Source organism: Pantherophis guttatus, chromosome 14 (assembly GCF_059756535.1).
Source record: "Pantherophis guttatus breed Tessera chromosome 14, ASM5975653v1, whole genome shotgun sequence".
Taxonomy (NCBI): domain Eukaryota; kingdom Metazoa; phylum Chordata; class Lepidosauria; order Squamata; family Colubridae; genus Pantherophis; species Pantherophis guttatus.
Window position 1 is genome coordinate 20,414,652 of NC_142076.1, and position 13,191 is coordinate 20,427,842.

Below are 13,191 nucleotides of genomic sequence, written 5' to 3' on the forward strand. Positions count from 1 at the left end.
ATTTCGGGATTATGCACAATCCTCCCCCCCCTCTGGATCCATCGAGGTGAGGCAGTCCAAGATGGCGACCGAATTGAAAAGCGTCTTGAGGTGAGGCTCGTATCCGGCAGATGAAGGGAAGGGGGGGGGTCTCGGCAGGGCAGTGTTGATAAAACTATTGCTTTATTGCTTATGGTGTTAAACACAGTAGGAAATCCTTTATTTAGGAAGGCGATTTATGTAAAATGAAAAATATAGCCGCGCTGAACAAGGAATTAACGCTTTAAAATAAGTCACGTATCACCCTTTCAAGGGTTCACGATGGTATCGTCTAGGAATTTGACGTAACGGGGGTATGGACCATACTAAGTGTATCGTAGGGGAGCTTTTAGCTAATTATGGGCACCTATCCTGAAACCCCTAAGACAAGCAGTGCCTGGAATAGGCACTACCTGTTACAAATTGAACAGTATATACAATCCTATATTGTGACCCGCGTTTTTCTCTACGCTTCAAATTTTTTTTTAAAAAAAATTCCCTTGGAATGGTACGGCCCGGCGGGTACAGCCACATCAGCTGTTTTTTGCTCACGTGATCTTTCTTTTAAAGAAACAAGGACACTCCCCCCCCCAAAAAAAACGACGGCGAGCCATTAGGTCCAATGCAGGAGAGGGATATTAACTTTGCTCCAAAGCTGGATGTTCCCCACCGAACTTTTCAAACGCTTTAAGTACAGATTAAGAGTTGCAATGATTTTATATAGTTTCTTCTTTTCTGCATTAAGTGGCATTTTATTTTTTTGTGAAGATGCCACTTATATATCCCTGACTAGGTTGCCTCTAATGTACAGGAATAGATTATTGCAACTTTTGCAATTTCCAATTTGGCATTTGGAGTCTAAAACATCTGGAAATCAGATGACGGGGGCTGGAGAAAGATGACTTCTGCCAATGTTGTCTTGCCAGGTTTCTCCTAATAAACACGATGCAGCAATACAAAAATCGTGGATAATTTTACAAGCACTTTAATTCCTATTATTTCCCCCCCCCCCCAATATGACAGATAATATTGTATCTTTATATTACAGTTACAGTGATGTTCAAATCTATTGGCTCTTTGCTAAACTGATAGGAACAAGGACATTAAAAATGACCCCTAGGAAGGAAAATCTTCTCCTATGACCAAAAGCTAAGTAAAACTGCTGTTAAAACACCACTGTTGGAAAATGACTATTAATATAAATTCACCAACAAAGTGGCTTTCAAATACAGTTTATGAATCAGGCTTGGCCAATAAAGAATTATCTTCTCTTCTCTTCTCTTCTCTTCCCTTCCCTTCCCTTCCCTTCCTCAGGATATGTATATGTGTGTAGTGTAGATATACATATGTATACACACTTGGCCAATAAAGAATTCTCTTCTCTCTTCTCTTCTCTTCTCCTCTCCTCTCCTCTCCTCTCCTCTTCCCTTCCCTCCTCTCCTCAGCATATGTATATGTGTGTAGGTATACATATGTATGCACACTCGGCCAATAAAGAATTCTCTTCTCTTCTCTTTTCTCCTCCTCTCCTCTCTCTTCTCAGAATATGTATATGTGTGTATGTACTCTATGTATGGATATATATAGATATGAGATCAGGCATCAGAATTTCATGTTTAATGTGTGCAGTGTGTACACAGTATGTGACAATAGATTATTTTATCCACTTTTCTCAAGGCTTCTCAACCTTGGCAACTTGGGGGTGGCCTTCAAACTGACGCTTGGCTGGGGGAATTCTGGGAGTGGAAGTCCACCCCTCTTAAAAGCTGGGGATGATACAGTATGCCAAGTTCAGACATCAGCCTGGGGGAAAGGGTGTGTCCCTTTAGGAAAAAAAAGCTAAGGAAGAGCTCTTTGCACAATCAACTTGTGCAAGCCTGGCTGGCGCTGCCCCCATCTGGGCGTTCCGGGGAGCGCTCCCCCCTCCCTCCCTCCCTCCCCCCCCCATTGACGCACATCTGCTAAGTCAGAGCCTGCTGCTCCAATCGGGCCTTGCCAATTGCAACTGGATTTCTGGGGTACCCAGGCCTGTCCCAGCCAAAAGGGGCTGGAAGGCGGAGGGGGGTGGGTGGGCGGGTGGGAATCCCCTTATCCATTTAGCCCAGCCCTGTGCAACCCCCCTCCTACCCTTCCCTCCCCCTCCCCCCGCGGGACTTTCTTGCGGGAGTTTTGCAAAGTCTGCGCAGCCTTGCAAATCGCCCCCCGTCTCCGCGCGGGTGCTTAGCGCGGCCGGAGAGGAAGGAGGGGGGGGGTTCTGTCTCCCCCCCACCCTTTCCCCACTTCTGGCAACCCCTCCGAGGCCCTTCCCCGCCGTTGCAGAAAAGGCTCGGCGCGCAAAGAGATCCTGCAGCAGCAGCAGCAGCAGCCACCGCCAGCAGCGCAGCGGGCAGCAGCAGCAGCACGTGTCGGCCCGCCTCGGAGGCGCCTCCCCGGCCCGCCCCACCGGCCCCCTGGCCGGAGAGCCAGAGGAGGGACGCTCCCCCGGAGGCTCACATGACCGAGGCCAGCGATGGACCGAGAAGAAGGGCCCGAAGCGAGCCCGGGAGGAGCCGCCGGTAAGCAGCCTCGCCAAGACGCGCGGCGCGCTCGCCTCGCCTTCCCTGCTGCGCCCCCGCACCGCAGCCCCCGCCTTGGCCAGCTGCGTCTGTCTCTCTCTTGCTCTCTCCAACGCCGGGCCTCTCCCGGGCGACCCCCGAGGCTGGGGACGATGGGCAGGGCGATCCTTAGCCCTGCAGACCCCGCCGCGCCCCGGCCGCGTTTGGGAACCAACAGCGCTTGGACAGCTCCCGGGTTGCCATCAGCTTCCCCGGGCGGGGGTGTCTTTCTCCCCATCTGGAGGCTTGGGCAGCGCAGCCAGAGGGCAGAGGGGCTCGGCCCAGCTGCTTAGGATCGGGGGTGGGCGGGCCAGCGAGGCTTCAGCGTCCCGCGGGGCGCCCCCTCCCCATTTCTCCTCCTTTGCGCAGCAAGCTGGTTTCCTAAGCGCAGCGCGTAACCTTGGAAAGGTTTCTAGGGAAAGGGATCTAGAAGGCGTGGGAGGGCGGGATCTGGGTGGCTGTGGGGGATGGGAGGTGTAGTCTCCGCCTGGCTGGAGGGCTCCGAGGCAGGAAGACCCCTGCGGGGCTTCCCTCCCCACCTCTCAATTCCAGATTTTGAAAAGGAGGCCTCTGTGCTTTCCTCCCCCCTCCCTTCCTTTTTAAAGGAGGTTGTTAGGATTCCCAGCTGCCTTTCTTTCTCCCAGCTTTAAAGCTGTGGGGACTCCCAACCCCCAGGATTCCAGCTGGGGAATTCTGGGAGTTGAAGTCCCCCTACAGTCCTCGACTTACAACAGTTTGTGTAGGGACCGTTCCAAGTTACACTGAAAAAAGTGTCTTAGGATCATTTTTCACACTTGCACATGATCAAAACTCGGATGCTTGACAACTGACTCATATTTACGACAGTTGCAGTGTCCCTGGGGGGGAGGTGTGTGTCACATGATTCCCCCTTTGCAACCTTTTGACAAGCAGAGTCAAGGGGGAAGCTAGATTCACTTAACAACCAGGTTGCTAACTGAACAACCGCAGCGGTTCACTTAATCCCTGTGGCATAAACTCGTAGCAGGGGGCAAAACCCACTTAACAGACGTAAATTTTGGGCTCAAGGGTGGTCGTAAGTCTGAGGACTACCTGCATCTTAAACGTTGCTAAGGTTCCGGGAAGCCTGCATTAGAGGTTGGGCTGAAATGGGGAGGTTGGCAGGATCTGCTTGCCCATTGATGTCAACTTATCCTCATTATTATTATTATTATTTTCATGGTTAATCCTGCTGCCTTCTTCACGCGGTGGGTTTGTGGTCGCAACGAGCTGGTTATGTGGATCAGGAGGTGCCTATCGTGACTTCTCACAACCCGATTGTGACAGCCTCGTGTTGCTGTGTGGGAGGTTTGGGTGCATCTAGATAAGGCCAGCTTTTGCGCCTTTGGAAACGGTGGTTTGTGGTTTGTCGTGCTGCATTAGCCCAACCGAAGGTGCTTTACCCTCAATAAACCAACATTAACCCCAAAGATGGCTTGATAGGTGTGAAGCCAACCCAATTTTTTAACTTAGTTGCTTGGTTATCATTTTCTGGCTTTTTGTGCTGACTGGTAAAGGCCTGGATTTGATTTCGCGTTATGCCGATTGGCTCACTTACTCGGTCATCTTTTTTATTTTCTCTACGCAATGAACCCAGCGTATTATTACCCAACGTCCCCTGTGCTGTGTGGATTGATTTAGTATGGAACGATGGAAGTTTTCTAAGCTGGAACTGGATGAGGTCAAAGGAAATGAAAAGATGCACAGGTTGCATTCTGTTAACTTTGCACTTTCTGGCTTTTAACGAGAGAAAAAGTCTCTGATGCATCATATCCCCTGCCCACCCCCCCCCCCCAGGCTGGATGCAATCTATTCTCATTTCCTAGAAAACTTCCTTTCCTGTCTCTGAGCCTGCTGGGGCTGACAAAACATCCGACTAATTTCTTAACAGCACCAGAATTTGGGCGCCTGGGTTTATCGGTATCATTTTTTTTTTACCTCTCTCTTTAGCCAAAAAAGGGGGAAAAGATCTTGGATTGTAGAGGTTGAAAGGGAAGGCAAAACGCAAGGGGTCGGAGAAGGAAAAAAGCAAGCTCAGGGCAGGAGGATTTTCCTAGATGCTTCTCTAAGTCTCCATGGAGCCGAGGTGGCGCAGTGGTTAGAGTGCAGTACTGCAGGCTACTCCTGCTGACTGCCGACTGCCTGCAATTGGACAGTTCGAATCTCACCAGGCTCAAGGTTGACTCAGCCTTCCATCCTTCCGAGGTGGGTAAAATGAGGACCCAATAGGCTGACTTTGTAAACCGCTTAGAGAGGGCTGTAAAGCACTGTAAAGCGGTATATAAGTCTAAGTGCTATTGCTATTCCTTCCTTCCTTCCCTCCCTCCCTCCCTCCCTCCCTCCCTTGTCCTTCCTTCCTTCCTTCCTTCCTCCGTTTTCCCTCCCTCCCTCCTTCCTTCCTTCCTTCCTTCCTTCCTTCCTTCCTTCCCCAGTGATTAGAATGCAGTATTGTAGGCTGATTCTGCCCACTGCCAGAAGTTCAATCCCGAACCGACTCAAACTTGACTCAGCCTTCCATTCTTCCTAGATGGGTAAAATGAGGAGCCAGATTGTTGGGGGACTCTGTAAACCGCTTAGAGAGGGCTGTAAAAGCACCATGAAGCAGTATATAAGTGCTATTTGCTATTCAGAGCCGTGGTGGTGCAGTGGTTAAAATGCAGTATTGTAGGCAAACTCTGCCCACTGCCAGCAGTTCGATCCTGACCGGCTCCAGGAGACCCAGATTGTTGGGAGCAAGAGGCTAACTCTGTAAACCGCTTAGAGAGGGCTGTAAAAGTACTGTAAAGCGGTATATAAGTCTAAGTGCTATTGGTATCCTGTAGTAGGTAGGCCTTCTTGCCTGTCTCCCGTGTGGCTCTCTCTCTCTGTTCGGTGTTGATTGTGGGTGCTTCAGGCTCTTTAGCTGCTCCTTTGTGGCTTGTGTTTGTTTTCTTCTTCCATTGTTTTCCCCCGGGGAGCTTAAAGCCTTGGAGGTGCCTGTGTGATCTTGCGCTAACATTTCCAATATTTAGGCTCTGGAGAGCCGGGAACAGATTCTGCTCAGCACAAGGAATGTCTTTGCTGGTTTCAGACAACCTTCTGTTGCATGTAGGGGTTTGGTCAGCAAATGTCTTGGAGATGCCCTGTGTGTGTGTGGCCCCGTGGCCCCTGGGTCTGTTTGCTGGGTGAACTGTACCGATAAAGGAGAATATTTGTAGCTCAGGGTTTTCTTTTCTCAGGTTTTCTTGCAGATGTTTCATGACCCAGCTAGGGAACATCATCAGTGTTAGAAGGGAGTGGGGATTGTAGAGTAGAAGAGGTGGAGAAGAGGAAGAGAAAGGGGAGGAGGAAGAGGAGGAGGAGGAGGAGGAGGAGAAAAGGAGGAGAAGGGAGGAAAAGGATAGGAGGAGAAGGGGAGGAAGAGAAGGAGAGGAGGAAAAAAGGATAGGAGAAGGGGAGGAGGAGGAGGAAGAGGAGGAGGAGAGGAAGAGAAAGGGGAGGAGAAGAAGAGGAAGAGGAGGAGAACGAGGAGAAGGGAGGAAAAAGAGAGGAGGAGAACGAGGAGAAGGGAGGAAGAGAAGGAGAGGAGGAAGAAAGGCTAGGAGAAGGGGAGGAGGAGGAGGAGGAGGAGAGAAAGAGAAGGAGGAAGAGGAGAGGAAGAGGAAGAGGAAGGGGAGGAGAGGAGGAAGAGGAGAAGGGAGAAAAAGGAGAGGAGGAGAAGGGGAGGAGGAGGAGGAAGGGAGAAAGAGGAGTGTGGGGTCCCTGGTGCTCTCTGAGCTTGGTGGTTTTCTTGCAGACGTTTCATGACCCAGCTAGGGAACATCATCAGTGTTAGAAGGGAGTGAGGGTTTGTTTTTTGTTTTTTTTTGAGAGGAGGAAGAGGAGAAGGAGGAAGGCTGTGGGGTCCTTGGTGCTCTCTGAACTTTCCTGTTTTCTTGCAGATGTTTCATGACCCAACTAGCTAACATCATCAGTGCTAGTGTTAACTGTTTCGCCGAGAGCAACATCCCTGTTCACACATGATTTACATTCAGATACGTGACAGCCGGTTCACATTTATGACGGTCGCAGTGTCCCGCGGTCACGTCATCCCCCTTTCCGGCCTTCTGACAAGCAAAGTCCGTGCCTGATTCGCTTAACGACGACGTGACTAATTCAACAACTTCAGCGATTCGCTTAACAAATGTGGCGAGGAAAATCATAACACGGGGCCAGACTCACTTAACAAACGCCTCACTTAGCAACAGAAATTTTGGGCTCCACCTTGGTTGTAAGCCAAGGACTGCCTGTACCAGTTTGCCAAGCAACCAGCCCTTAACGACCATTTGTTTAGTGTCCGTTCAAAGTTACGACGGTTTCAAAGTGACTTAAGAACAGTCCTTACACTTGGGATGGTGTTGGGGCAGTTTTAAGCGCAAGGACTGTTCTTCAGTCACCCTTTTCAGCACCGTCGTAACTTTGAACAGTCACTAAACAAATGGTTAAGGGCTGGTTGCTTGGCAAACTGGTACAAACTGATCGGAAGGTCATAAGAGGAGGACTCCGTGTACTGCAAATTCTGGACATTGGTTTCCCCCATTCTGAAGGATAAGAATGGCGCCATCTTATATTATCCAGGTGAATCGGTCTGATTAATAAGTGATTAATAAGCGAGGGGCCCCCATAATCTGATGATCTTTGGCCGAGCAGGATTTGAACTCGGCTCTTCCAAGTCGTAAGCCACAAGGAGGCCATCGCCCTAGCCCTTCACTTGCCATCCCTCCTGAGCTCCAGGCTGTAAATTCAGTAGCAAGATATATATATGCCAAGAGCTTGGCAAGCGATGGCCTCCTTGTGGCTTACGACTTGGAAGAGCTGAGTTCAAATCCTGCTCAGCCAAAGATCATCAGATTATGGGGCACTTTAAATATATATATAGTGTGTGTGTGTGTGTGTGTATGTATATATATATATATATATGTGTGTATAGTTAATATTTCGGGTTTCTTCCCATGTAATTGTGGATATATCCCTAAAAGGGTAGAAGCAACGTTTCGACAGAATCTCATCTGCCATAATCAGGCTTATGTGAGGCGTCTTTTGCAGTAACATATAACATATAACATATATGTGTGTGTGTGTGTGTACAGTTAATATTTCAGGTTTCTTCCCGTGTAATTGTGAACATATCCCTAAAAGGATATCCCTAAAATATGTTCACAATTACACGGGAAGAAACCCGAAATATTAACTGTACACACATATATACCCGTGAAAACTTACATAGACATATATATATATATATATATATACACACACACGTATATATACACACTATATATTTAAAGTGACTGTTTCAGACATCTGGAGAGGCTTATGTAACACAACCCTCTACCACCAAACCACCAATATATATATATATTTTAAAAATAATATTTTTATAATATTTGTTAAGGTTTCTTTGCAGGCCTGGAATGGATTGGGGGTTGAAATTTGGAGAGGCAAGATTTCCTGGGTTTTTTTTTTTGCAGGACTCGAACCAAAGAAATGAATCTGGCCACTCGGCTTGAAGGCCACGCCGCCGTTCATCGGTGGTCAGGTTGGCATGGAAACCAGGTTTATTTTGTGTCTCGGATCCCGCATAGCCTGTTTAAAAAAAAAAAAAAAAAAGTGACCCTCGGCCAAACTTGAAAAATTTTATTTTTTTTTCCCAGCTGTTTCTCGTTGCTGAAAATTATTTGGCAGGCATCGCTTTTATTTTTCTTTCCCTGGGCCAAAAAAAAAAATTGCAGAAGTACGTACTTGGGCCGTGTTCCTTTCCGAAATCATTTCAGTTCCATTTTCTGATGAATTCTAGAAATGTTAAGAAGAGTGTGGGGGGATTTCCTGAGAAGGGGCAGGGGGGAACCCCTAACCTTTTTCTTGATCAGAAACTCTGGATGGGGAAATTACAAGGCTTCCCAGCGATTCTTTCTAAACTTCTCCTTTTTTCCTCTTACAAACTGGATTAAAAAAAAAAAAAAGGAAGCAAAACGGCAGTAAACAAGCTAGGACGATTTGATTTGGGGCTGATCTCCCTGTTATCCTGGTTTCAGTTATTTTGCCTTTTGCTGAGGCTTTGCATTCCATTGTAGCTCTTGTTTTCTTCTTCTTCTTCTTCTTCTTCTTCTTCTTCTTCTTCTTCTTCTTCTTCTTCTTCTTCTTCTTCTTCTTCTTCTTCTTCTTCTTCTTCTTCTTTCTCTCCCCCCTCTCTCTCTCATTCTCTCTTTCTCTCTCCCTCTTTTTCACTTTCTCTCTCTCTCTTCCTTTCTCATTCTCTTCTTCTCTCCCTCTTTCTCTTCCTCTTTCCTTTTTCCATTTTCTTTCTCTCTCCCCTTTCTCTCTCTCTCTCATTCTCTTCCTCTCTCTTCCTCTCTCTCCCTCTTTCTCTCTCTTTCTTTCTCTCTGTTTCTTTTTTTCTTTCTCTCTCCCTTTTTCACTTTCTCTCTCTCTTTCTCTCTTTCTTTCCCTTTCCCTTTCTCATTTTCTTCCTCTCTCCCCACTTTCTCTCTCTCTCTCTCATTTTCTTCCTCTCTCTCTCCCTTTCTCACTCTTTCTCTGTCTCTTTCTCCTTTTCTCTTTTGCTTTCTCTTTCTGTCTCTTTCTCTCTCTCTCCCTCTTTTTCACTTTCTCTCTTTCTCTTTCTTTCCCTTTCTCATTCTCTTCCTCTCTCCCCTCTTCCTCTTTCTCTCTCATTCTCTTCCTCTCTCTCTCCCTTTCTCGCTCTTTCTCTCTCTTTCTCCTTTTCTCTTTTTCTTTCTCTTTCTCTCTCTCTTTCTCTCTCCCTTTCTCACTGTCCCACATGCTCTTCCTCTCCCTCTCTCTCCCTCCCTCCCTCGCTCTTTAACCCTAGAATAAGTGAGATGTGGAGAAAACTGCTTTTTGTGGCGATACAGTGGCAAGGAAACATCTGATTTTGCATGTTGGGGAGCCCCGTTTTCCTCTGCTTTGCAAGGCCGGGCGTTGAGATCAGAATGAGGAATCCTTGATCCCCCTACCCCCATGCTTTCTTCTCCCCCCAGCCTCCATCCCCCTCTCCCCATGGGATTTGCTCTGTTCCTTCCGGAGGAAAACTTTTTCTCTCTGGGAAGGGACCTTGGACTTTGGGGGTGTTGCTGAGTGCACTGTCTCTGTTCTGCTTTTGAGGGAGCGTGCCTTGGAACGCGTTCGCCTAAATGGATGTTGAGAGGTTTTGCCACATGGCATCGTAGCCTTAAAAGAATGTTTGGGCTTTCAAACTGTTTAAAAAAAAAAAAAATTCTGTTCAATCCTGTCTGATTCTCGGAGACGGCCTGGACAAGTTTTCTTGGCGAGGTTTTTCAGAAAGCCTGCCCTTGGCTCCGTCTAAGAGCTTGGAGAGACAGACTGGCCTGAGGTCATCCAGCTGTTTCAGTGCCCAAAGTGGGACTAGAACTCACGGCCTCCTGTTTTCCAACCTGCTGCCTTCACTGCGAGTGTGATGTTGCATCCCTAAAACGATTCAAACAAGCTCCGCCGTCTCCCTTGGAATAACAGAATAATAGAGTTGGAAGGGACCTTGGAGGTCTTCTAGTCCAACCCCTTACCTTCTTGTGTGGGAAGGGGATACATCCTGCTCCCATGTGGTGTGTGTGTGTCCTTCTGTTTCTAGCCATCCAAATCGGGGTGTGTGTGTGTGTGAAAGAGACATTCCAATGCCATCACATTGAAAAGACCGGATTAGAAAAGACTCCTGTATCAAGTGTTGAGATTGTCCAATCAGTCATGATTGTTTGAGTTACCTGGGCTCAGGTAAGACCAGCATTTGATGCTGAGACTCTAGAAAGAGTGCAGAGAAGAGCAACAAAGAGGATTAGGGGACTGGAGGCTAAAACATAGGAAGAACGGTGGCAGGAACTGGGTATGTCTAGTCTAGTGAAGAGAAGGACCAGGGGAGACAGGATAGCAGTCTTCCAATATCTCAGGGGCTGCCCCAAAGATGAGGGAGTCAATCCATTCTCCAAAGCACCTGAGGGCAGGACAAGAAGCAATGGGTGGAAACTCATCAAGGAGAGAAGCAAATCTCCATTCCCTCCCCAATCCAGGAGAAGGTTACTGCAAAATCCCCATTTCCTCCCGATCAGCTGGGACTCGGGAGGCAGAGAATAGATGGGGGCGAGGCCAGTCAGAATTTTTACTACCGGTTCTCCGAACTACTCAAAATTTCCGCTACCGGTTCTCCAGAACTGGTCAGAACCTGCTGAAACCCACCTCTGGTGATGGGTGAAAAAAACCTTGCCTTGAATTATTCGATGTTCTCCAACCAAGGTCTTTTGGCTCTGTAGGGACTCCAACTCCCACCAGTCACATCTGGAGAGCCTCACCTTGGAAAAGGCCCCTTGCAGATAAAATAATAGCAATGACGAGCAGAATGGCCTCCAGCGCACGGATCTGTCCTTCGCCCAGCTTCCTTGGCTCCCAACGTTTTAGCAATGAACATCTTTTAGCAGATAGGAAGTACGGACAGTAGGGTGTCTTCTTCTTCTTCTTCTTCTTCTTCTTCTTCTTCTTCTTCTTCTTCTTCTTCTTCTTCTTCTTCTTCTTCTTCTTCTTCTTCTTCTTCTTCTTCTTCTTCTTCTTCTTCTCCTCCTCCTCCTTCCCCTTCCCCTTCTCCTTCTCCTTCTTCTTCTCCTTCTGTTGGCATGGAAATCTTCATTTTTTCTCCCTCCCCCTTCCATCGTTGGTTGCGAACAGGAATCCAAGAATGCCAGCTGTAAGTTTTGCTGCGTTTTGATCTTCACAGGAGCCAGTTCGACGAGAATTACCAGCTTGCTCGACTGGCTCCCTCAAATGATTTTTTTTGGCACCCGGCCGAGCGGAGCCAACTGCTTCTGAAGAGAGGTGTGGGGTTTGAAACGTTTCTGGGTAGTTTAGGCAGGTAGAGATAAAATTCTCCAATGTAGGTGTGCCCCTGTTCGGGCAGCAGCAGTTTACAGATTGGGCAGCCGAACATCTGCACGTCGGGAAGGTCTCTTCCCGCTGCCTTTTTTTTTTTCCTTCCTAAGAAGCATCTCCTTTTCTTTTTGCCATTCCTCTTTCTCCTCTAGACTTGGGGGAGCCTCCGGTCAGCGACCCCAAGGATCCAGAAGAACCTCCGATGCAGAAGCCTCCAGGAAGCCCCTTGGTCCTTCCTCACACCTTACAGGAGCTCTTGAGCAAAGACATCGTCCAAGTGCAGTTAATCCCGGAGAAAAAGGGCCTGTTTTTGAAGCACGTGGAGTATGAAGTCTCCAGCAAGGTTGGTGACGAGGAAGAAATTCGATTCCTGGGCTTTTTTTGGCTTTGAGAAAGTTGGTGGATCTTCCAGACGGGGCTGAACTGAGGAATTAAAAAGGGGTGTATTTGCAGAAAGCCCTAAGATTGGTCTGAGTGAAGAAGAGTGAAGCAATTTCTCTTGGCTTTTAGCTGAAGAGAAATTGTAGAGTTGCAACAGGCCGTGTCTTGGGAGAGCCGTGTCTTCCTTAAAAAAAGAGAGAATGTCTGTATTTTGCCGTTGTTGATCAATGCTGTATTTAGTTTTGAATGCAAATTGTCCACCACCTTGTGCAAATTTACATCGACATTTTAGAAATCGTAGTTATTAGGATATAAATTTCTTTTTCAAAACTTTAACGCAGTGTTTCTCAACCTTGGAAGCTTGAAGATGGGTGGACTTTAACTCCCAGAATTCCCCAGCCAGCAGCGCTGGCTGGGGGATTCTGGGAGTTGAAGTCCACCCATCTTCAAGCTACCAAGGTTGAGAAACATTGCTCTAACGCAATGTTTCCTAAACTTTTAAGATGGGTGGACTTCAACTCCCAGAATCCCCTAACGAGCCAGGTTGCCAAGGTTGTAAAAGGGTTAAGGATTAACCCTTGGTTAAAGCTGTTGTCAAATAATATAATGGATTACTTAGGTTTTATATTAACTCTTACCAAACAAGTTATAGGACAACAAGAAGAAAGCACTCTTTTTCCACTATTGTGGAGCCTCTCTGTAACCAGTACGATAAATAATGAAGGTTTGGATTGGATTGGATTTTCACCAGATCAATTGATAAAATCAATTGTTTGGCTTCCAGGAAGCCTCCCATCTCCAAATTTAAACCTAAAAGTTCAATGCCGGCTGGCTGTAGGAAAGACCTCATGTAGGAATAATCTGAACAATTTAATTTTTTTTCTTTTTAATAATCGTGAGATGCTAAGATTGGCAAAGAGGGTTGCCAGGTAGCAGAAAGAACAAAACATTATTCCATCGATAAAGATAGTTGGAGTGCTTTTAGGGAATTGATAAAGCTGTATCAATTTCTGCCACTTCAATCACGGACGAGCAGTTGAATCGACTGACTTCCATCCCTTTCTCTGGCTGGTGAAAAAAAAATAAAAATCCCAATTGAAAGCGTTGCTTTCAATTGTCCCGAAATAAATGATTTCCTCCCTGCACGAGGATTTTTTTCTTCTTCTTTCCTTCCACATTCGCTCTTGGCAGGTTTTTCTTAGCGCTTATTTTTCAGAGTGATTCAAATTCCAGCAATGAAGGCAAGGGGGGAAAAACTTCCAGCTCGTTG

At 47.3% G+C, this 13,191-nt stretch overlaps 1 protein-coding gene across 2 annotated transcripts in view; it reads left to right on the forward strand.

The window, feature by feature from the left end:
- The window catches only part of SNX8 (sorting nexin 8), a 25,760-nt gene continuing 12,569 nt past the window's right edge, over positions 1–13,191 (forward strand). Inside the window, exons 1-2 of one of the 2 annotated variants that reach the window (XM_034437882.3) lie at positions 1–2,573; positions 11,693–11,883. In XM_034437882.3, coding sequence (XP_034293773.1) covers positions 2,528–2,573; positions 11,693–11,883 — 237 coding nt within the window. In that variant the 5' untranslated portion in view covers positions 1–2,527. Of the gene's footprint in view, positions 2,574–9,099; positions 11,359–11,692; positions 11,884–13,191 lie in introns of those variants that run through there. The other variant, XM_034437884.3, reaches the window with a different exon arrangement.